Genomic DNA, 21522 nt, shown 5'->3' on the forward strand with positions numbered 1-21522 from the left:
ACTGGATGTAGTTAGGAGGTGGTGACACGGGGCTTTTGCAACTACCTAACTGGAGACCTTCCCGCGTGAAGGGGGAGAATACCTGCCGATGGGGTGAGAGCACAGCATGCAGAGCGACTTACCACTACTTCCCGCAACTGCCCTGTGAGGTGGGGCAGCAGCCGTATCCCAAGAGTCAATAGTTTCAACACTTCAGACAAACAGCGAGAAGAGACTCCTTGGAACAGATACTGGCCTGTGGCCCCTAACCTGGCTGCGGATCATCTCTGGGGTATCCCTACTTTCTAACAAGGAAGTGGGGTTCAGAGATTTAAGCAACTTGCCTGTGATCACACATCTTAGGTGGTGGAGACAGGATTTTGAACCCAGTGGGTGTCCCTGGAGCCTGTACCCTAAAAACGCCCTAGCGCTTCCTGCAACGTAGAGCAGTCATAAACGTCTTTTAACAACCCTGCTCAGACCAGTGGTTGCTATTTTTTCTCCTTTGAGCTTAATTTTTTGTTATACCCTTTTCAGGGATAACTTGCCCCTACTCTGATTGTCTTTTCTGTGTCTTCTGAAGAGCATTAAGGATCTCTCTGTAAATTTAACAGCTCAGGTGAAGTCGGAAACCTGGTTTGATTCACATTTTGAGGCTTTGGTCTCCAGGTTGTGGTTTTCTGAGTGGTTATTTTTTCCCATCCCTTAAGTCCAAGCACAAAGCAAGGGCAGGGGGTCTTGGCTTGGGAGGGGAAGAAGGTAATCTTTCCCGGTACAGGTGGGGGCTGCTAGCTTTTGAGGGAGTAGGGCTGTAATCTCGCTGGTACCTTAACTGCAGTTGGGGTTCTGTGAACAAATGGGCAGGGGAGAGTGGTGGTTTGGAATCCAGTTGGGTGAGGATGGGTTGATTCTTGCTCAGAATTTGCACCTTGGTAGTTGTGAGTTGGTTCCAGACTTGCCACCTGTCTTGCTTCTGAGCATTCTGGGCTCCTGGAGGATAGGAGCTAGAAGTGCTAGGTGCTGGCCAGGGTGTGCCCTGAGCTGGTTGCCTGCGCCTCACAGAACCAGTCAGACTCCCCTTCCGGGTTCCATTTCCCTCCACACCCTCTGCTCCTTGGCTTGTGTAATTTTCACGACCTTCCTGGTATCCTTAATCTTCCCAGGACCTGAAGATGGAGGCAGGAGAGATTGAGCTGTGCAAGTAGGTTTGCAGGGTTAGGCCCGAGAGGCCTGGGGAAAAGGGGGCGGCTTGGGCAGCGGCGGGCCTGGCAGCCCACGTGCATGGGGGGCGGTTCTGGCCTGTGGGGGGGTGGGGGGCTGGACCGCCTCCTAGCCTCCCTCAGACTGCAGGAAGAGTGACTCATCCACACGTCCTTCTTCTTGTGCCTGTAGCTCTGGCGGTTGGTGCCGAGGAGTGTGGCCAGGTTGGTTGAGGCCAGGCCTGCGCTTGGGGCAGGGCCAGGACCCACAAGTAGGAGGTGGGGTGGGAGGCCCAGAGGAGAGGGGGTTGTGTGGCCTCAGGAAGGTTTGCTGTTGGCCTCCAAAGGGTGGGGGGGCCTCTACCCTGCCGGGGTGGGCAGGAAAGAGATTAATATCAGGAGATTCTAGGGCAGATGTGGGGCGGGGAAAGGGGGAGTACAGCTGTAGTTAGGTCGGTCCCCGCCCTGCCCCGGGGAGCCCTGAGTCACCACCGCACCGCCTGAGGACTCGGGATCTCTCCAGCATCCCACCGGGTGCCCGCCCCGCCCTCCGTGCTGCGCTAGAGCCCCGCCCCCCGCTCCTCCCAGGGCGGGGTGGGGGCGCTCTCGGCCCCGCCCGGCTCGCTAGCCACAGCCAGTGAGCCTGCGCCGTGGGGACGTCTCCCGTGGTGGGGTCGTTTTCCAGACGTGCCGGGGAGGCTCACCGTGCAGCTGGCGTCCCCGCGCCCACGGTGCTGCTCGGGCCGGCAGGGGCTGGGGTCGCGGGGCGGAAAGGGAAGGGGCTGCTGCGAGTGGGTGGAGAGCTGAGGGCAGGGCAGGATCTTGGAGAAATGGGATAGGATGGGGGGAGGAGGAGGCTATTTCACCCACTTACGGAGCAAAATCTCAGAGCCTCCAGAAAGGGAGGGTGAGAAACTGGAGAGGGGGCCAGGGCTCAGACGTGCGTTTGACTGCAGATACAATCTACAGTGGCTGGAGTGTGAATGGGAGGCTGAGACTTGGTTTAGCTCGTAGATAAACCAGTTATAAACTGGTTATAAGCGGCTGTTTATTTTAGCTTTGTTGGCGTTTCTGCTTAAGTCACTTATTAAAAAGTCAAAAGCCTTTAAAGTTCTTCCAAGAAACACCTAGGTTGTCTTTTCTTCACGTCCTGGTTGGAGCTGGACATCTGCTGCTCACACTGGGTCAGTCTCATCCATCCCACCAGCTGCCCACATGCCCCAAATGTGCCACTTCCCCTTTTGAAGGGTGGGGGAAGGGTCTAGAATGTTGAAGGGAGAGGAGTGAAGCGCTTTGAAGACTCCACCCAGTCATTTCTGAAATTAATACCGTGATTTTCATGGCAACCTTTCATGGCATGTCCTCAGAACCCGAACTTTCCCTCCACACATCAGGTGGGTGTTCCTGGGTGACTGTGGCTTACCCGGCTCACCCCATCAGTGGTACCTGCAGGACACTGTAACTTCCCCAACTTGCTTTGGTCCTCTATGTTTTTTGGTTTTTAGGTTTTTAAAATAAATTTATTTATTTTTGGCTGCATTGGGTCTTCGCTGCTGTGCGCAGGCTTACTCTAGTTGCGGCAAGGGGGGCTACTCTTTGTTGCGGTGCGCGTGCCTCTCATTGCAGTGGCTTCTCTTGTTGCGAAGCACGGGCTCTAGGTGCGTGGGCTTCAGTAGCTGTGGCGAATGGGCTCAGTAGTTGTGGCGCACGGGCTTCGTTGCTCCGCGGCATGTGGGATCTTCCCGGACCAGGGCTGGAACCCGTGTCCCCTGCATTGGCAGGCGGATTCTTAACCACTGTACCAGCAGGGAAGTCCCCTCTCTGTATGTTTGAATGTAATTCTGGGGCACCCACCTTATTTATTCTTCCCCTAATGCTATGGAGCTAAAATATTGGTGCTCCAGAAAGGTTAAGAGAAACTGTGCCACCTGCTCTTGTCTGTTTGCTCTAATCAGGCTGGCATGGCTCCCAGAGAAGGCTGTTGTTTTACTCCAGTGGAATGACTGGGGTGTCCCAGTGCCTCAGCACGCAAGGGGTGGGTGGAGTGGGGGTAATGGCGGTTGCTGGGGAGTAGCTCTGTATTCATTTGAATCTCTTGTAAGAGAGAATGCCTTGGGCAGGTGGGGCTGGTTCAGTGGCAAAGGTATCCTTGGTGACCCTGGATCTCTACGTGTTCCTGGATTTTTTTCATTCTTGTAGCCCTCTCCCCTCCTGTGGCCGCCCCCTTTTGTTTTGCTGATTTCCTCAGGATTCCAAGGGGAGCCTGTTGACCTTACTTTGTTTTACACGATGGGCAGGGCTTGCGCTGAGCGGGAGCTGGATGGTCATTAAGGGTTTGGGGCTATTTCTGATCAGATCTCCCATGGAATGTGCCTCCCTCTACTTCCAGCTGCCCCCTCCCCTCCGCAGCAGGAACAGCTGTCATGTGAGGGCCTCTCCCGCTGGCTCAGCCCTTTTGCAATCGTTTGGCTGGCTCTGCCTGGATGGGGGTGGATAGTGAGGATGGGCAGAGCCAAGGGGTAAACGAGGGGACACGGCAGGGCAGGGGAGCCATTGGAGGGTAGGGAGGGCTACGGAGTTGAGGGCAGAGGGGTTGCCAAGGCCAGGCAGGAGGAGTGGAAGCTAGACCAGGGAGGTTAGGGTGCTCATCGAAAGACGTGGGGCCCACACTGGGATCGGAAGCTTTCTAGGTGTAAGGGAGAGTTGGTTATAGCGGGACCCTGGCCAGTCATTCTCCAGGGAGATCTGCATTTCCCCTGATTCACAGGAGAGCCACGGGGTGCTTTCCTGCCCATTGGCCTGTATTCAGGACCTGAGTCACCGAGTTGCCTAGAGTGTTGGCTGTCCTATAGTGGCGGTTCCTGTGCCCGTACCCCATCCACTCCTACTGTTAGGACAGGGGTTAGCAAACACGCCCCTTTTATCCCGCTGTCTTCAATAGCAACTTTACATCTCTTTGACTCAGTCTTACAGAATGTACCTCGGGGAGACCACAGCAAGTAGTCCCTTTCTTTTACCCAAGAGAAAACTAGAGCCCAGAGAGGGGAAGTGACTCATCAAGGGTGCATGCTTCTCTTTCCACAGTTTTTGCAGCCGCTCACCGAGTCACTTTTGCTCCTAAGAAGAGCAGGAGGACGCGTCCCTCAAAAGCTATGGACAGGGGCTTCCCTGGTGGCGCAGTGGTTAAGAATCTGCCTGCCAGTGCAGGGGACACGGGTTCGATCCCTGGTCTGGGAAGATCCCACATATCACAAGCGACTAAGCTCGTGCGCCACAGCTCCTGAGCCTGCGCTCTAGAGCCCATGAGCCACAACTACTGAGCCCGTGCGCCACAACTACTGAAGCCTGTGCTCCTAGAGCCCATGTTCCACAACAAGAGAAGCCCACACACCGCACCAGAGTAGCTCCCGCTCGCCGCAACTATAGAAAGCCCGCGGGCAGCAACGAAGACCCAATGCAGCCAAAAAGTAAATACAACTTAAAAAATTAAAAAAAAAAAAGCTGTGGACAAAGTACAGTAGTTTTGGAAGCGAGGAGAGGGTTGTATCTAAGGCTGCCAGCAGCCCGAGTAGGCAGCCCTGACCCGGGAAAGGCTTATGGAAGTGGAGCAGGTCCTGGGGCAGGGGCAGGCCCAGCAATCCAAGTCCCGGGGCGGGCAGAGGGCACAGGGTGTAGCAGAGGCGGGACTTCGAGTGACAGGAACCTCAACTATGTGGTGACTCAGGCCCTGGGCAGCCTAGGCCCTTCCTTCCCTGCTCAGCCTGCTTCTCCTTAAACTAGACTTGAGAAGTATGGGCACAGGAGGGAGAGAAACCCTGGGCTGGTCTTCCCTTCCCTGGGGAACTGAGGGAAAAGCAGAGGAATTTGGAAAGGACGGCAGAAAGGCAGATCCCAAAAAAGGAGAGAGGAGGCTGGTGTTCCCCTCTCCCAGCCCCTCCCTCCCTGCTGCCCGCTCCCTGCTGTGGAGGGGAGCTGCCTGGGGCGTTGGCTGCTCTGTCCATTCCAGCTCCCTCCCTCGGCTCCTGTTTACAAGTCCATCCGCCCAGTCCCTGGCTCAGCTCTGGGCTCTTTTTTTCTCTCTCTCCCTCCCTCCCTGTACAGCCTCATTCAGTCCTGTTTTGCCACTTCTTTTCCTTAATCTTGGGTCTCCATTTCCCATTATCTTTCTGCTCCCCCAGCATCCCGGCACCCACAGCTCAGGTGCCTCTCGGCCATCTCTCTCTGCCGCTGGGGACCCAGCTGTCTTGATGTGGCCGCCTGCCCCACTCTCCCTGCTCACATCTGTTCCCCGTCTCTTGCCTAGACAGCCTTTCTTTGCCTTCTTACATCCCAGAGTCTCTACTCAGGGCCCTGTGTCTCATCTCTCGTTCTCTAATCAGCTTTCACTTGGGTTCTGCTTGGGCCTGAAGATTTCAGTTAGGACTGAGTGTAATGGGAGGGTTTCCGGTATCCTAGCTGTCTGATCTGCGTAATTCAGGAACTCCTTATTTGAAGCCTGAGGTTTAACACAGGCTGGGATTTGAATTGAGCTGGAGAAGGATGGTTTGACTTGGCTTCCTATTTTGGGTTTGGGTTAGGAGTTTGGGGTTTGAGAATTGCTTAGAAAATAATGTTTGGGTCCCAGAATGGCCCAATAATTTTGCTGTTCCACTAGGGAAGATGATAGATTAGAATCAATGACAGTGAATGGAGAAGGACCTGGTGCTTGGCAGGGATGCTCATCTCTGGGCTGGTGTGGGTATGGGGTAGAGGTGGGGTCTGGGAGATCCCAGATGGCTCGAAGAAGGGGTAACAGTAATTTCTGTGCTTCTAAGGCTGACATGCCAAAGGGCCCTCATCTGGGGAAAAAGTCTGCTTTCAAAGAGACTGCAAGCAGACTGCACACTTCGCTTCCTTTCTGGGATCAGAGTTTAAAAGCCATGATGACTCTTTGAGCAGTTGGCTTCTTTTCTTCCTCGTAACTCACTGATTTCAGAGAAGGGGACTGTGGAGAGAAGGGAGGGGAAGGGGAATCCCCTGGCATGGGGCCTGCCCACGGAGCTCCCCTTTGTGGTTGCTATGGAAACAGGCATAATAAGAACAAAACAGAGGCACGTTGCCTGGCAACAAAGGAGCCCAGGGTTCATCACACACATACTACATACATATCAGGGAACCCCCAGGGAGGGCGTGACACTTCTGGGGAAGCTAGGGTATCCCAGTGATGAGGAGTCCTAGAGCTTACCTAGCTTTTCCAGTGAGTCTGGAGGACTGGTGTGGGATGCTTCTGAAGGATGGTGTAGTGGCAGGGGAGGGCTCACGTCCTCTCAGATCCCTGGGTAGCCCTTATTTTGACAGGAAAGTCTGAAGCAAAGGTTTTCTTTGCGATGTTGGAGCCAACTGAGGGGACTCATAACTAAAAAATAGTGCGTCTGTGTGGGGGGAAGTAAGGTAGGGGTGTAAAAGATATGTAAGAAAAGATAATGTCCAGTTTTTCCAAAGCATAGGACTCAGAGTACAAGGTAAGGTGGCATCAGAGGATAGATCCTTCTGGACTGAGCGCCTTGAGGGCAGGGATTCCATCTTGCCAAGTACTCCATTACCTGCACAAGCACCACCAGCACCACCACCCCCAGCGGCCCCTGACCCAGTGCTGGACACAGTGAATGTTTGTGCAGCTGCATGAAAGACCTACACGTGGGGGAAGTGCTCCCTGAGGCTGAGAGCAAGGGGAAGCTGACTTCCCCTCATGGGAATCATGGGGTACAGGATGCTGTTGTATAAAGAACAAGGGCTTTGGGGCCATTTATACCTGTAGTTCATCCACTCATTCACACATTTAACCAAGTGTTCTGGAGTGATTGCTTGGTGCCAACTACTGCTCTAGGCGTGCCGTATACAGCTGAGAACAAAGAATTCCTGCCCTCGTGGAGCTTAGATGCTGGCGGGAGCTTTGACTCCTGTTTCTGAGGGTTGTGTGATTTTAGGTAAATCACTGCCCCTCTCTGAGACCCTTTCCTTCCTGCATGTGAGGATTAAACGAGCTGACACGTCAAGTGCCTGCAGCAGTGTCGGGCACAATCCCCACTGAGGTAGCTTCGGGGAGTGAAAGCTGGGGGCTACAGCAGTGGGCGGAAGGAACAGGGTCGGCAGAAATTTCTAAAAGTGTGTGTCTCCAGTTGCACCATTGCCACCTGTTGAAGATACTCCCTTCGCCTGGGCTGAGGAGGCTGACCTAGGAAACCCCAGCTTTGGTCTGGCAGGCACGATCATGGCTTTTTAGAGGGCAGGGTCTAGGTTACCGCTTATCTACCCTCCTAGCCTAGAATGCGGCAGGAGCCAGTCCCCAGGACCACCTCCCAGCAGGTATCCTGACCCTCCTACCGCTGAATGAAGTACCTGGACAGTAATCCCTGCTCTGCGGCTGCTCCCCGACCATCCTCTCCGCCTTTTTCTCTGTTGACCAAGAGGGTGGCCGGGACAAACAATGGAGCAGATAAGTTGGCTCTGAGCCCAGGACACTAGCCTCTGCTCTTTCACTCCTGGGGGGCTGATGGCGCCCAAGCTGAGGTGAGGGGACAATATCCACACCGTTCCCCACTCTTCCTTTCCTGCTCCAGCCACCTCCCTCCAAAATCCCATGGCCATCTTTCCAGAGCTATCTTTCTGAAAAACCTACCTGCAAATCAGCTCCCGTCTTAATATGCACTGGAAACCCTTGTACTTTCAAGGAGCCAAATGATTCATTTTGTAAAGTTAAAATCCTTCGGTAAACTGTTAACAGTGATTACTTCTGGGGAGAGGGACTGGGTTGGGGGGGAGATGTCTACTTTTTTTTTTTTTTTTTTTTTTTGCGGTACGCAGGCCTCTCACTGTTGTGGCCTCTCCCGTTGCGGAGCACAGGCTCCGGACGCGCAGGCTCAGCGGCCATGGCTCACGGGGCCAGCCGCTCCGCGGCATGTGGGATCTTCCCGGACCGGGGCACGAACCCGTTTCCCCTGCATCGGCAGGCGGACTCTCAACCACTGCGCCACCAGGGAAGCCCGAGATGTCTACTTTTCATTGTCCTACTTTTCTGTACTGACATTCTTCACCCTATGGAGGTATTGATTTTGTTTCAGAAACAGCAACAAGGATTATCTGACTTGTAGGATCACAGGCCACTTTGTCTGTATTCTTGGTTCATATTTAAAAACTGAGTAAATGTTATTTAAAATTAGATAAATTTTAAAAAGCCATTGGTATAGGAAATAATTAGCTCTTGGTCTCTATTTTTATTTTTTAAAGCATCCCAAAGTTGAAAAGTTTAGATTTTTTCTTTAAATAAAGTAGGTGCTGGGAAAGGGGTGCAGACCACAATGGAGGTGGAGGTGATTCTTCAGAAAGTCTGCGTTTCTGATTGTGTGTTTGTGATATGGGTGGTGGAACCAACTCTGCTGCGGGTTTGAGTCACTGTGTGTGTGTGTGTGTGTGTGTGTGTGTGTGTGTGTGTGTGTGTGTGTGAGAGAGAGAGAGAGAGAGAGAGAGAGAGAGAGAGAGAAGGAATGAGAGAATGCTGGTGCCCAAGTCTGTGCTTTGACTATGTGTCTCTGCATGTCTATGCTTGTCTGAATGTCTACACATGTGTCTCCACCTTTCTGTGTTCATTATCTGAGTGTCTGCCTGTCTGTGGCTCCTTTGGCTATCTCTTCCCTCCCCCATGCCTGTACCCTGTGCTGGTAACTGGACCTGGGACACAGCCCCCAGGGCTGGCAGCAGAGTTGGCTGCTGGGTATTTTTAGCCTGTAAACATGCTTGCCATTTCAGAGGACAGGGCCGCTGGTCTCAGCCCCAGCCCACTCATGATCATACAGCGAGGAGGGCGCTCCCTGCTGGGGCCAGGTCTTCTCAGGTCCCCAGCCTGGGGTCTCCCTTCTGCACGCAGCATTCCAGAAGGAAGGAAAACTGGCTTCGCGTGGGTAGTGGGTGGCCATCCAGGAAGGAGGATAAGAGAACTCACGGGGTAGAAGCGAATGAGGGTGTAGCCAGAAGGCCCCTGCACCCCGTCATTAAGCGTTTAATAAAATCTCCGTGTAGTTAGAAGTGCCTGTGGGAAATGGCTTAAATTTGGAAACTCTGCGTCCGGCCAGTGGGGTGGTGGAGGGAGGGGGTCGGAGAAGAAATAGGTAGGAAGAGAAAAGCGGGGGTCAGGGAGGTAGACAGCGGGCTCTGCTCCTCCAAGCGGTGCAGGCCTGACTCCGGTGTCGCTGCAGCGGCCGGAGCAGCACGGTGGCACGGGGGGGCACTGGTGACCCTGACTCCAGCAGGTGGGGCGAGCGTCTCCAGGCTGGTTCTGTGGGGGGAGGGCCCCCAGAAAGAGGGAAGGTGAGAAATGCGCGCGGCTGCGTGGAGCCTGGGAACCGAGTGAGGAGCCTGGGGCCGAGGATTTGAAGGGTAGCTGCCCGTGTCGAGAGAAAACTCAAAGGTCCGCGTCAGGCTGGCGGTCGCGGCTGAATCACCCAAGTCCCCCAGCCGCAGCCTGAACCCCTTGGTCCTTCCTCAAAAATGGGCTGATTCGCAGTTCCAGCTGTGAGGATGAACCTCAGGGAGCTTCGAGGAGTTTCTTGCCGAAGAAGCCACATAGCGCATCCTTTGGGGGTAGATCCAGGCCCGGGCCAGGACGGGGGGCAGTGGATGGGGGGAGGGGAAGGCAGCACCTCGGACGTGCGGCGTCCCCGGGTCCCCGCGGCCCCCAGTGCCCTCCCAACAGCGCGTTCCCTGGTGCCTTCAGGGTTGGCCCCGCTCACCAGTCCCAGCCCCGCTTCGGCCTCGCCCGGCCCCGCCCTCTCCCCACCGCTCAGGGCAGACCCGCCCGCCCGCCCCAGCCGGAGTTACAAGAGCCGCCTCCGCGCACGGGGGCCGGGCCACTCGGAGCAGCTCCGCCGCGGGGACTGCACCGCCCGCCCTGCCGGACCCGCCCCGACCGGGGCTCGCCGCCCGCAGCAGCCGCAGCACCGCGACCTCGGGCCCTGCGCTGGCTATGGCTGTGCCCTGGGGCTGAGCGCGCAGGTAGGGGCGCCGGGCGCACCTCGGCGCAATCGGGGAACGGGACTCCGGGAACGCGCGAGGGGAGGTGGGTGGCAGGGCTTGGGCGAGGCGCCTTGGGCGGGTGTCACTGGGAAGATTCAGTTCGGCGCAAGGTGGGCAGCCCCGGGCCGCACGGGGAGGCGACGCGTCGCGTCCTGGGAGCCGAGCTCTGCCTCCGGAGTTGGGGCGCTGGTAGGGGCGCAAGTTGGGCAAAGTTGGAAAATCGCTCCGAGACGCGGTTTGCTCCAGTCTGTCTTTCTCTCGAGGGCTGGCTGTGGTCCCTGCTGCACGGCCGGGCGCCCGTTCTTGGCCTGGTGGCCCCTGTCCCACCCCCTCCTTCTCCGTGGGGCGGTGGCTGAGCGCGCTGCTTCGTTCCTATTCCATGTTTACTGGAGAAGTTTCCGAGATCGCGGCGCGGCCCCTCGGCCCCGCCCGGCGCCCCAGCGGCCCCGCGCCGCGCACCCCCTCCGCCGTCCCTCCCCGCGCCCCACACCTCCGCCCCTGACTTCGCGTCCCGGGTCCTCCCGGCCCCACCCAGTTCTGCACCACCAGCCTCTCCTTTTCTTGCTCCGAGCGGCCCCTCAGCCTCCCTCCAGCTGCCCCGCCCTAGTCTTGCCCCTCTGTGTTCCCAGCTCCAGAAAACTCCCTTCTTCCGCTGGGGTCGCTGAGCCCAGGAGTTTGCAGCTCGCCCGGCAGCGGGACGGGTGGGAGTGGGGGTGGGGGACATAATTGGAGAGATGCCTGCGCTGGGGTGGGCGGGGAGGGGGGCTGTGCCGCGGCATAGCCCTCGGGACCGCCCCTTCCCCTTCCGAAGCGGCGCTCTCTCCCCAACCCCACTCCCAAACCCGGCCGGGTGGGACGGCCCCCGCCCCAGCGCCTGGCTCGGCGCCAGCAGCCTGAGGAATGTGGTGGTTGGAGCCGGTGACTAATTCAAACCAGAACTCGGGGAGGAGTGGTGAGGGGCAAAGGGGAGGGCGGCGAAGGGGCTGGTTAGGGAGGCGGGGGCAGGAGCCCGGCTGGCGTGGGAGGAGGGCTCAGCTGCCCTCCCTGGCTGGAGCCCTCCTCTCCAGAGACGCGCTCCTGGAGAGGCGGCTGGGGGGCGAGGTCCTGCCGTGGAGTTGGAAAGGCACTGGGCTTAGGGTGTGTTCAGAGAACTGTGTTATGTAAGGCTTTCCCATGCAGGGAGAGGGTGTGCAGTGTGCGAGGGCCGGCCCTCCGCTGGCGGGCTCGGCGCCCCCTGCAGTGCCAGGGCCTTGGGAGGCGGGGGCGCAGCCCTTTGGCGTCTCTGGCCACGAGGGACACGTGGGGTCTGAGCAGGGCTGACTGTGCCCCATGCGTGGGAGGGGAGCCGAATGGGCAGATGGGGCATCTCACGGCACTAGCTGGGCCCCAGCACCACGTGGGGGCAGCTCTGGCGCCTCTGCACGTTGTGGCCACGGAGAATTGTGTGCCTCGTGTGTGTGCCTTTCACAGGGCGTGGCTGCCACCGAGGAGGAGGTGAGGTGCCCCCAGGGAGCCTGCCGCTGGGTGCCCTGCTCTGTGGAGTGGATTTGTGGAAAGGCAAAGTGGGATCTTCCCATGGCAGTGAGGTCCTTAGAGAATGACCTGGACTTTCGGGAGGAAAAGGGACCCAGATATTTACCTCTGGGTCCCCAGCACAGTGCTGGGCTGCCAATAATTGGTTTGGAAACAGTTTATTAGAATCCAGCCTCTGACTGCAGGGGTCGCATGCCCTGTGCACAGCCTAGCACACGATAGGGATTGGGTTGATTCTGTGGGACACAGTGGCGCATTGGAGGGTTGCGGTGACAGGTGACGGTGAGGGATTTCGGGGAAAGGAGGGAGAGACTGAAGATGCCTTGGAAGGCATTTTAGGGCCTCCTCGCCTGTAATGGGTCTAAATTCAGGGAGTAGATTCTGCTTTCATTCCGCCCCTCTTCCCCTGCCCCCCATGAGGGAAATCTGTGGGGCAGGGTGTGGCTCTCACTTCCTTTCCGAGGCTGAGTGGGGCAGCTGCCTTCACCTTGGCACCCAGGGGTGATGGGTTGGGCCAGCACTTGGTTGGTGTGTGTGCAGAGTGGGGAGTAGAAGGGAGCCCCAGGCTGAGGGGGTACCTCCTTGCTCTGAGCTGGGAACTGTGGGATGAGGTAGCAGGGAGAGGACCTGGGACCATGAGAGCTGGGCTAGCAGAAGTCAAAGGGTCTGGAGTATTGGCAATGCAGATTGGAGGGTGTCTGAGCCCCTCTTCAAAGCCCTGTCTTTAAAGGTTATATGCAGGGACGTTGTTCAGAGAACCAGGACACAGAGGGAGCCACAGAAGTCATTGGGGCTTAGAGCTGCAGCTGTGGGCCCACAGCAGTGAGTCAGGGGTCCTGGTTTGGGCAACTTCTTGCAGAGCTAACCTCACAGAGCTGAGAACTTGTACCAGCCAGACTTGGTTGAAGGGCATGCGTCTACAGGTCCAGGGCTCAAAGTGGGACCCAATAGAGTAAACCATGGGGGACTTGTGGAAGGAGAAAGCCAGGATCAGCCAAGGGCAGGGTATGGGCCGGGGGTCCCCAGGGTCACCCTAGTCCCAGGAAGGCCGTGGGTGGAGGTGCCCGGGCACTGCTGGGCTGGATTCTTAGGCTCACTTGGAATTGGCTGGCTGGCCCTGGCAGAGCACGCCACCCAGAGCCTGAGGAGCTTGTTTGAGGGGTTGGGGCAAAGCTGTGGGAGTGGAGGAGTGTGTGGGGCTCTGGGGTGTGGCTGTCACCTTCCTCAGAACCTGGGAACCACTGGGGGACGGACAGAGAGGCAGACTGGGAGAGCTAGTCTGACTCCTGCTGGGAACTCTCCCATGCCGGCTCTGTCCTCCCCACCACACCTGGAAGCCCCAAGCTTCTCTCCCTGGAGCTGGGCTGATCAGGTACGTGTGCACACGAGGAAACGAGGTGGCCCCTGGAGAGCGGTGAGAATGGGACGTTTCAGCTGGTGGGTGTCTGGGGCCTTCTGTTCTCCCTCTGACCCCCATGGGCTTTATCCAGGCTCCTAGGGAGCTGCCATTTCCCTGGGCTGCGACCATCCCGCTGGGCTCCCAGGCCTTCCTGAGAACAAGCGGTTTCCTCCAGGCCTGGGCGAGCCCGAGGAGTGGTGAGGACCACGCTGGGGGGAGGGGGCACAGCGGGCTCAGCAGGAACGTGTGTTTTGATTGAGCCCCTCTTCCTCCCGGCTGGCCTCAGTCCACATCTGGGGGCCCGCTGGGCTGTTGTACTGGAGGTCTTGGGTCCGGGGTCCCTGTTTCACTGTGGCCTTGAGTCCCTGTGACCGCTGTGTCACAGCAGAGAGATATGTGTTATTACCTGTGAGAGGGTGTCTCTGGCTGTGCTCACTGGTCCTGGATGTGTCACCTCTGCTTGCGTCTGGGGTTTATAGAGCAGGGGACAACAGTGGGACTCTGTCCCAGTGGTGGAGGTTTCATGGGGGCTTCAGGGGCTGTAGGTAAGGGCTCAAGTAAGTTTCTCCATCCTGGACAGGTTCCAGGCCCTGGAGTTTGTGTCCAGAGGCCCCAGGGAGGGTGAGCACAGCCGTGGGAGTGAGGCTGCGCTGATCCAGGCTGAGCGAGGCGCCGCACAGGGCCGGTCAGGGAGGGGCATCCTGCCCGGTCCCCGGGGGCTGGAGCGGAGGTTCTAGGGAAGGGGAAGCGCCTGGTTTTGCGTCCTGGCCGGGCTGGGGGGGGTGGCTCTTTGGCAGCTGAGCCGAGTGGCCTGGCCCCGAGCCCCTGCACTAGCGTGACCCGACCTCTGGGCGGAGAGATCCGCCTTGGTCTTGTCCGCGGGCAGCTCCCAAACTGTAATCTACCCCCGGGGCGAGACCCGGTGAGACAGCGAGCTCTTCTTCACCCCTTGCCCCAGTCAGGAGGACCCCCCCCATCCCCCAGCTGCTGTCTTAATCCCAGCCGTCCAGGGTCAAGGCCCACTCTTCCCTGGCGAGGTGGCCAGGTGTGGGGACTGCCCGCTGGAGAATGGAAGCTGTCCCCAGTCCCTGCCAGAAGGAGAGGGGAGTCCGTCTTGGTCAGGGGAGGAAGAAGGAATCTCTCTCCCTGTTGGAAGCTTGAACTTGGAGCGCTGGGGCTGCGGGAGTGGGAGGGGCCAGGGGACAGAGATGGAGAAAGGTGGCTGGGTGGAGCCCTGAAAGCGGCTGGCTGGCTGGAGTGGGGGTGGGGGGCTGCTCTGGAAGTCGAGGGGCAGGAAACTCTAGTGTGATGGTGAGGGGCCAGGCGAAGGGGCTGACGTGGAGGAGAGGGCTGGAGTGATGAGGCTGGAAAAACTTGCTCCAAGTGGGAAGTGTGGGCGGGACCAGCAGCCCCGGTAGCCAGGGAGGAGCTAGGCGGGCGCACGCGCTAGAGGGAGGCACGGAATCTGGGCACCAGGTTAACAGGCAGAGGCTCCCTCCATGATGCGCAGGGCCTGGGGCCGCGCAGACAGGTGTCTGTGGTGAGCTGGGGGAGGCAGGGGCTGTGGGCCTGCTCTGGGCTGTGAGGAGGGGGGACTGAGGAGTGTGTCTGCGTGCCCGGGTTGTGTGTGCTTCCCTGTGTGTCTTTCTTTGATTGTTTCTCCAGTGCCCATGTTGCCTGTGTCTTGCAACATGTTCGTCAAATTCTCCCTGATGATTCGCCCTCCCCAACACACATACCCCATTCAAGTTGAAAGTGCCCCCTGGGGGTGTGCCGTCCAGAATCAGCTGACCTCAGAGTTTTTGGTTCCAGCGTAGACTCTGAATGGAACGCGGTGCTACTCCAGTTAGAATGGGGCAGGTTGTTTTCCAGACCAAGGTCTGGCGGCTGCCTATGTGGAGGTCCCTTTGGAGGCTTCGGCGCTGGAAGAGAGGCGCCCCTGTATTCCTCCTTGTTCCTCTGGACCTGGGATTTCCCAGTGAGTGGAAATGTTTGCCTTGCCCTGCGGGTGCCCGTCTCTAGAGTGGGTCTGGTGCCTGCCAAGCCCAGAAGGGGATGATTCTCTTGGTCTTCACCGGCTGGGGTCCAGAGAGTCTGCAGGTGAGCTGGGTTCCGGGGGGCTCAGGATCTCTGGCTCCTGGGAACACAGCGTTGATGACTCAGAACCAAAAGGGCCCTCGGATCCTGGGCTCTGGGGTGCCTGGGACCCTGCCCATTCTGTGCTAGCTGTCCCCAAGCTGGGCCAGGACAAGGCTGGTGTGTGGGCAAGAAGCTGATGGCCACTCCCCCTTCCCCGTGTGCTGGTGCACCTTGACGGGCATCACTGCCTCCTGGGGTCTCTACCCGCGCCCCTACCCGAATCTCAGCCCCTCTCTTTCTGTGTGTTTCTGTCCCTCCGAGACATCCTCCTCCCACCACGGCTGCTCCCTCTGGATGAGCGTGGAGGCCTCTCCGCCTTCCTGTGGACGTGCCTCTCCAGCTCTCACTCTGCCCCCCTCCAGTATAGGTCTCTCGGTCTCTCCCTCCCGTGTATCTCCCTTGTGCATCTTTCTCTGTGGTTTCTCATCCTCTCTTGTGTGTTTATTTGTGCCTTTGTCGCTGTCCGTGGGTAGAGAGGCCTTGGAGTCAGAGAACCCCGGGCTTGTATTTCAACTCTGTCTCATACTCGGGCAAGTCATTTTACCTTGGGGCCTATTTCTGCACTCTAAAATCAGGATATTAATTCTTAATCACATAGGGTTGTTTGGGGAAGGAAGGGGACCCCTTGGTGTCTTGGGGCACCATAGGAGCTCTGCAAAGTTCTCTTTCTCTCCCCCTGGGGCGGGGCCGGGGGCGGGGCCGGGGTGGGGGTGGCGGTGGCGTTTTCTTTTAATGCGGAGCTTTCTCTGCCTTGTTACTGCCCGAGGAGTGTTCAGGAGCGTAGACGGCCTCTCCGGGCGTGTCTCTCTTTTCTCCGAATGTCTCAGCCCCTGGTCCTGGTTATAAGTGTTCACAGCTTTCCCGCTGGTGGGAGTCTGTGGCTCTGGTGTGAGTCACCTCATTGTTCTGAGCTTGGGGACTGCTTCCCCCTGGCCTGTGTGTACGGTGGTGGCTCGGTTTGCTCGTGTGCTGGGTGGAAGTTTCATTGCTGTCAGCGTCCTCCCCACCGTGGGTGGGTGTGCTTCCTTCTGCCTTGGAGTGTCACCTCCTGTGTCCCGCCTGTGCTGGGCATATGGACAAACTTCTGTCCCTCTGCTGGGTGTCTTGACTCCGGGGTTGGTGCGTGGAGGCCTTGAGGCCCGTGGGCCTGACTCTCGGGTGTGTGTGTGTATCAGTTCCTGTCATCTTGACGCTGACGCTGGCTGCGAGGTTGTCTTTGGCTGCTGCAGCAGTTAGGCTGGGTCCCCTCCCTGGCTGTTTTCATACTGGATCTTGGGCAGAAGGGGCTCTGTTTCCTGGGAGCAGTGGGAGAACATGTTCCTCTGGAGGTAACACCTGGCGGAGACCATCTTCCTGGGGCAAAGAGTCTGTTTCCTGGGCCTTGTCCCGGATTTGCCTGGGTGTTGCCCCCAGTCTGCAGAGGTGGCATGGGCAGAGCCCTGCTGCTCTGCACATCCTCCTTTGTGGTTTTGAACTGTCAGGGCAGCTTCGCTCTTCTCTAGCCGCTTCTGGCCTGAATTACGCTCTGTCCCTGCAGCCTCAGTTGCGTGTCCTCTCTACCTTGAAGCTGGAGTGGCCTCACCAAATCACTCCTTTTTTGCCCTCCAGGCAGCCCCGTGTCTTAGAGGGTCTCCAGTCCAGCCCATCCCATCACGAAGGTTACTGTGAGCCAGTGTCGGGTGGACTGCGGGCAGGGAGCTAGCAGTCCTGGGTTCTAGGCCCCCAACACTCCGCCATTCTCAGGGCTCTGGACCTCACTATCCCCATCTGTAAATAGCAGGTGGTGCTGTCCCACAGGACTTTGCAGCGGTAGAAATGTCCTGTACTTGCGCTTCTAATGTGGTCGCCCTGCGTGGCTGTTGAGCTCTTGAAGTGCGGCTGCTATAACCAATGGACTAAATGTTTAAGTTAAATTAACTTACATTTAAATAGCCACATGTGGCCTAAGGTTTCTTCCAGTCCGAGGGCTTATGCCACTTGACTGAATGTGTGGAATTCCCCAAAGCTCCAGAGACCCTGCCTTGGGCAGCAGCAAGGTGGAGCCCCAGCCCCCCGGGTAGCTGGCTTCACCTGACTTGTGCGGGAGGAGAAGGAAGGCCCATCTGGGCTCGGTACAGGCCCCAGGGGTGGGCGAGATGGAGGGCTGGGACCCAGGTGCAGAAAATAGGCCCTTGCCACCGTGGCCTCGAATCTCCTATCTGCACCCCCGTGCCCGGCCAGGTCAGATGAAAGAGGAGGGGAGTCTTTCCCGGCTGTGCCAGGAGGTGAGGCCTGAGCCAGAGCAGGCGTGGTGGTTGGCAGCCCTGCCTGGCCGGGAAGCCAGCGGATGCCCTGCCAGGGCCAACCTGCAGCCTTGGGTCCAGCGCCTCCTCTTCTCACGGACTGTGGCCCTTTCTCTGCTCACCATGGCCTCCTCGCTAGCCCCAGGGGTTGAGGCATGTGGTACATCCCTCCTGAGCCTCCCAGCTGTGCTTCCCTGGACTCCGGGCCTGGGGCTCTGTGCCGAGCAGCTGGCAGGGAAGCCCCCTGCCTCTCACCGGGCCCCAGCCCCTCTGGCCCCCGGGGGTCTGGCCCGTGAAGCACTTGGTCGATCGGGTTTTAGGCGTGACCCTTGGCGTGTCTGGAGCTACTGCGGCCGCAGTGACTCACTGGGGAAGGAGGGAAGGTGGGGCTGAGACGTGGGCGAGGGTGAGCTGTCTGGCTTGCTGCCCCATCGCCGCCTGCTGGCTCAGCACCAGATGCTGGGCTGAAAAAAGGGGCCCTGCTCAAGGAGGAAGAGGGGCGTGCCAGTGCAGGCGGTGGCTTCGGGGATCTGAGAAGCCCTCGGGTGGAAGCCCTTTCCTTCCCTGCCCTGCCTGACTCCTTGTCTGCAGGGCTGGCTTCTCAGTGCTGGACGCCGGGGGAAGGCACCATTTAAGCTCCAGCTTGCTGTTTCACTATGGGTAGGGTCAGCGGGACTTCCGGTAGGAAGGAAGGAGGTGAGTTCCTCAGCTCACACCTGTGCCAACTGGCTGCCGCTGGCCTCCTAGCCGGCACCTGTGCTGACGTAACTACCGCGTGAGCGAGTGCAGGTGGTTGGCGAACCGGGTGTCTGTGACTGTTTTCTCCGGTGTTGTGATCTGCCTGACACTGGAAGTCCTCAGTGCCTATGAATTTCCATGAATCCCGTCCTCAGAGGCAAACTCAGCACCTTCAAGACTCCATTTAGATTTCATTCCCCCAGAAGGCTCCCAAGCCTTCCGGAACATTCAGAGGCGAAATTGGTCATGCCCAGAGCACCTTGCTCATAACTTATATCCGGGACAGAAGCTAAGTCTTTTAACGCTCCATAGCTGGCACGTGGAGTGCATTCAGTGAACGTTTGGAGGACGCATGAGTGAAGTTAGGTGATAGCCTGATGCAGTGTAGAGTTCAGTGCTGGGCTGAGCTGTGTCTGTCCCTTGCTAGACTTCTCGGCAGTGTCCTGTACAATGTTGGACATACAGGAGACGATCAGTATGCATGTATTTATTGATTGGTTGGCTAGTTTCTGGGTGTCAGCAGATTTAGGGAGGAGCTTTGGGCGAGGTTCTCCACGATTTATAGCACCCCCCGCACGGTTTCACAGGCGTACTTCTGGGTGTCTGGAGGCTGGAGGCCTGCCTGGTGTCTTCCCCGGCGCCTCTGCAGCCGACAGTTCCTCCCGTGGCTGGAGGGTGTCTTTGCTCCCTCAGTGCCCGCACCTACGGGGGCCTGGTTTCAGGGCCCAGCAGGTGTAGCCAGATGGGCCCTGACTCACCACGTCCTGAGGCAGCACAGCTGGACTGCAGCCTCTTGGGCTTGGGCCGGTGCTGGGGGGCCTGGGGCTTCCACTGTTTGGCCTCTGCCTGTGGCAGGGCTCCTGGAGCTCCCAGCTGGTGAGCGTCCCCCTGGTTCTGAGGCTGGGGTTAGGGTGACCCGGAGTCACTCACTGTCGGCCACTGGCAGAGGGAGGGCACCACCAGCCAGCCCTGCTTGCAGGTTGCCAGTGGCCCCCAGTGCCGGAGAGTCTGAGGAGGGGTCTCGCACAGGTTAGAGCTGCAGGCCTGATATGGCATCGGAGGAAGAGTTACAGGCTCAGAGCCCGATCGTAGCTGCTCTCTCACGGTGCACCCCCGGCCGGCTGGCCTCTCCGAATCTCGGTTTCCCCACCTGCACTATGGGGGCTGAAGCTGTTACAAGGGACCTAATGAGAATGGGGTTGTTGGGAGGCTCCGATGGGCCAGAGCTTTTCTCACATGCTTCCTCTTGCTCCTTCAGTCCTCATGGGAATTCTTTATCGTCTCCATTTTCTCAGATGAGGAAATGGAAGTTCAGAGAAGTTAAGTGACTTGGCCCGGGTCACACAGCCGGGAAGATGCAGAGTCAGGATTTGAATCTGAGTCTGGCCTCTTCCAAACCCCCTTCCTGTGATCCCAGGCTGCAGAGTCTTGTGTGAATGGAGCTGATGACAGTAGCGGGGTTGGGGATTTGGTTTGGCCCGGGGGGGTGGGCAAAACGACCGGCCATCTCTTGCACAGCAGCTGGTCGGGGTTTCGACAAGCCGAGTGCTGAGTGTGAGCCCGAATGTGACCTTCTCCCTAGGCTGTGTGACCGAGATTCCCAAGAGAGAGACACTCCGAGAAGAGGAGAGGAAGGAGGGGCGGGCTTCTGGCAAGGCATCCGCTCCTGAACCAAGTCCTGCCAAGGTCAGTAGGAGGGAGGGTGACGAGGGCGGTGGAGGGGAGAGGATGGGGAGGGCAGAGGCCTGGGAGGCACGTGCTATCGGGAGGCAGGGCCGGGGGGGACAGGACGAGGGGCCGGTTGCCTGCGCTGCGGCTGTGTCCACCGCCCACCTTGGGAGCCCGCCCACAGTGGAGGCAGGCACCTCGGAGACAGTGCCCCACGCCCAGGGGGATCCCTGGCTTCCCCATCCCCTCATGCCCCCACTGCCCCGTTTCCTCACCTCATCCAGATGGAGAAGGAGGAAGAGACGACCCGGGAGCTGCTGCTGCCCAACTGGCAGGGCAGCGGCTCCCACGGGCTGACCATCGCCCAGAGGGACGATGGCGTCTTTGTGCAGGAGGTGATGCAGAACTCCCCTGCGGCCCGCACTGGGGTGGTCAAGGAGGGTGAGTTACCTCGGGGTTTGGGCTGCTGCTGGGGCGGGGAGGGGGAGGGTGCTGGAGGGAAAGGCAGGGGCAGCACAAGTGGGTGGGTGGTTGTGGAGGGCTGGGTCTCAGTGGCCTCAGGATGGCCGGTACCTAAGCCCTGCCCTCCCCTGCCCGCTCTCTATCCCTGGTTCTCTCACAGTCCTCGCGGGAGGTGGTCCTGAGGACTGGTGGACGCGCCGTCCTCTGTTCCGACTCCTCCACCCATGAGCTCTGCCACTTTGGGCAAATTAGGTGGCCTCTCTGCCTCAGTTTCCTCATCTCTACAATGGGTGTTACCACACCTGCACGTCAGTCTGAGGGCCCGGCACAGAGTGGTTGTGTGTTGTTTCCCCGAGACCCTGGGTGGTCTTACCCGCTTCCCGCTCCTCCCTGCTCAGGGGACCAGATCGTGGGTGCTACCATCTACTTCGACAACCTGCAGTCCGGAGAGGTGGCCCAGCTGCTCAGCACCATGGGGCACCACGCCGTGGGCCTGAAGCTGCATCGCAAGGGGGACCGTTCCCCTGAGCCCGGCCAGACCCGGACCTACGATGTCTTCAGCTCCCACAGCCCTGACGTGGTTCTGGTGAGTGCCTGGCCGGCTGGCCGTGCCCTTAGCTCCCCCGACCACGCCGACGGGCTGATCCCCCTTCCTGAGCCTCTGTCCGCCCGCTGGGCAGCTTGTCCTTCCTGGCTTCTCTCCTGCTCTCACCCTCTGCTCTCTGTAGAGCCAGCCTGTTTCTCCTTTTCACGTGTGGCTGCCGCTAAAAGTCTTCTGTCAGTCTCTTCCGAGGGTCCCCGCCTGGGGACCCACTCGTTGGTCTATTCCTCGGTGCCAGGAGGAAGTTGGCTGCTTTGCAGGCATCTTTGAAATGATTTCACAGGTGCCCAGTTCTGCCTCACAGACATCATTTTTCTACTTCCAGAGGCCTGGACTCATCTGTGAGTCAGAGGCTGGGCAGCAGAGTGCCTGAGGGACAGTTCTCTGCTGCTTCTGATGGCTTGTTTATTTAACAAATAATGAGTCCTCGAAGTGGAAATGTTAACCCTGGCACAACCAGGCTCAACAAATGCT

The 21522-nt window shown here is 58.5% G+C and overlaps 1 protein-coding gene across 4 annotated transcripts in view; it reads left to right on the forward strand.

The window, feature by feature from the left end:
* Positions 1-10038: 10038 nt before the first annotated feature.
* AHNAK (AHNAK nucleoprotein) overlaps positions 10039-21522 on the forward strand; it is an 83092-nt gene continuing 71608 nt past the window's right edge. For 2 of the 4 annotated variants that reach the window (XM_079930268.1, XM_079930269.1), the window contains exons 1-4: positions 10040-10205; positions 19900-20003; positions 20270-20426; positions 20846-21033. In XM_079930268.1, coding sequence (XP_079786394.1) covers positions 20270-20426; positions 20846-21033 — 345 coding nt within the window. In that variant the 5' untranslated portion in view covers positions 10040-10205; positions 19900-20003. Of the gene's footprint in view, positions 10206-19899; positions 20004-20269; positions 20427-20845; positions 21034-21522 lie in introns of all 4 variants that reach the window. The other 2 variants (XM_079930267.1, XM_079930266.1) reach the window with 2 other exon arrangements.

This window comes from Stenella coeruleoalba (assembly GCF_951394435.1).
Source record: "Stenella coeruleoalba genome assembly, chromosome: 8".
Lineage (NCBI taxonomy): Eukaryota > Metazoa > Chordata > Mammalia > Artiodactyla > Delphinidae > Stenella > Stenella coeruleoalba.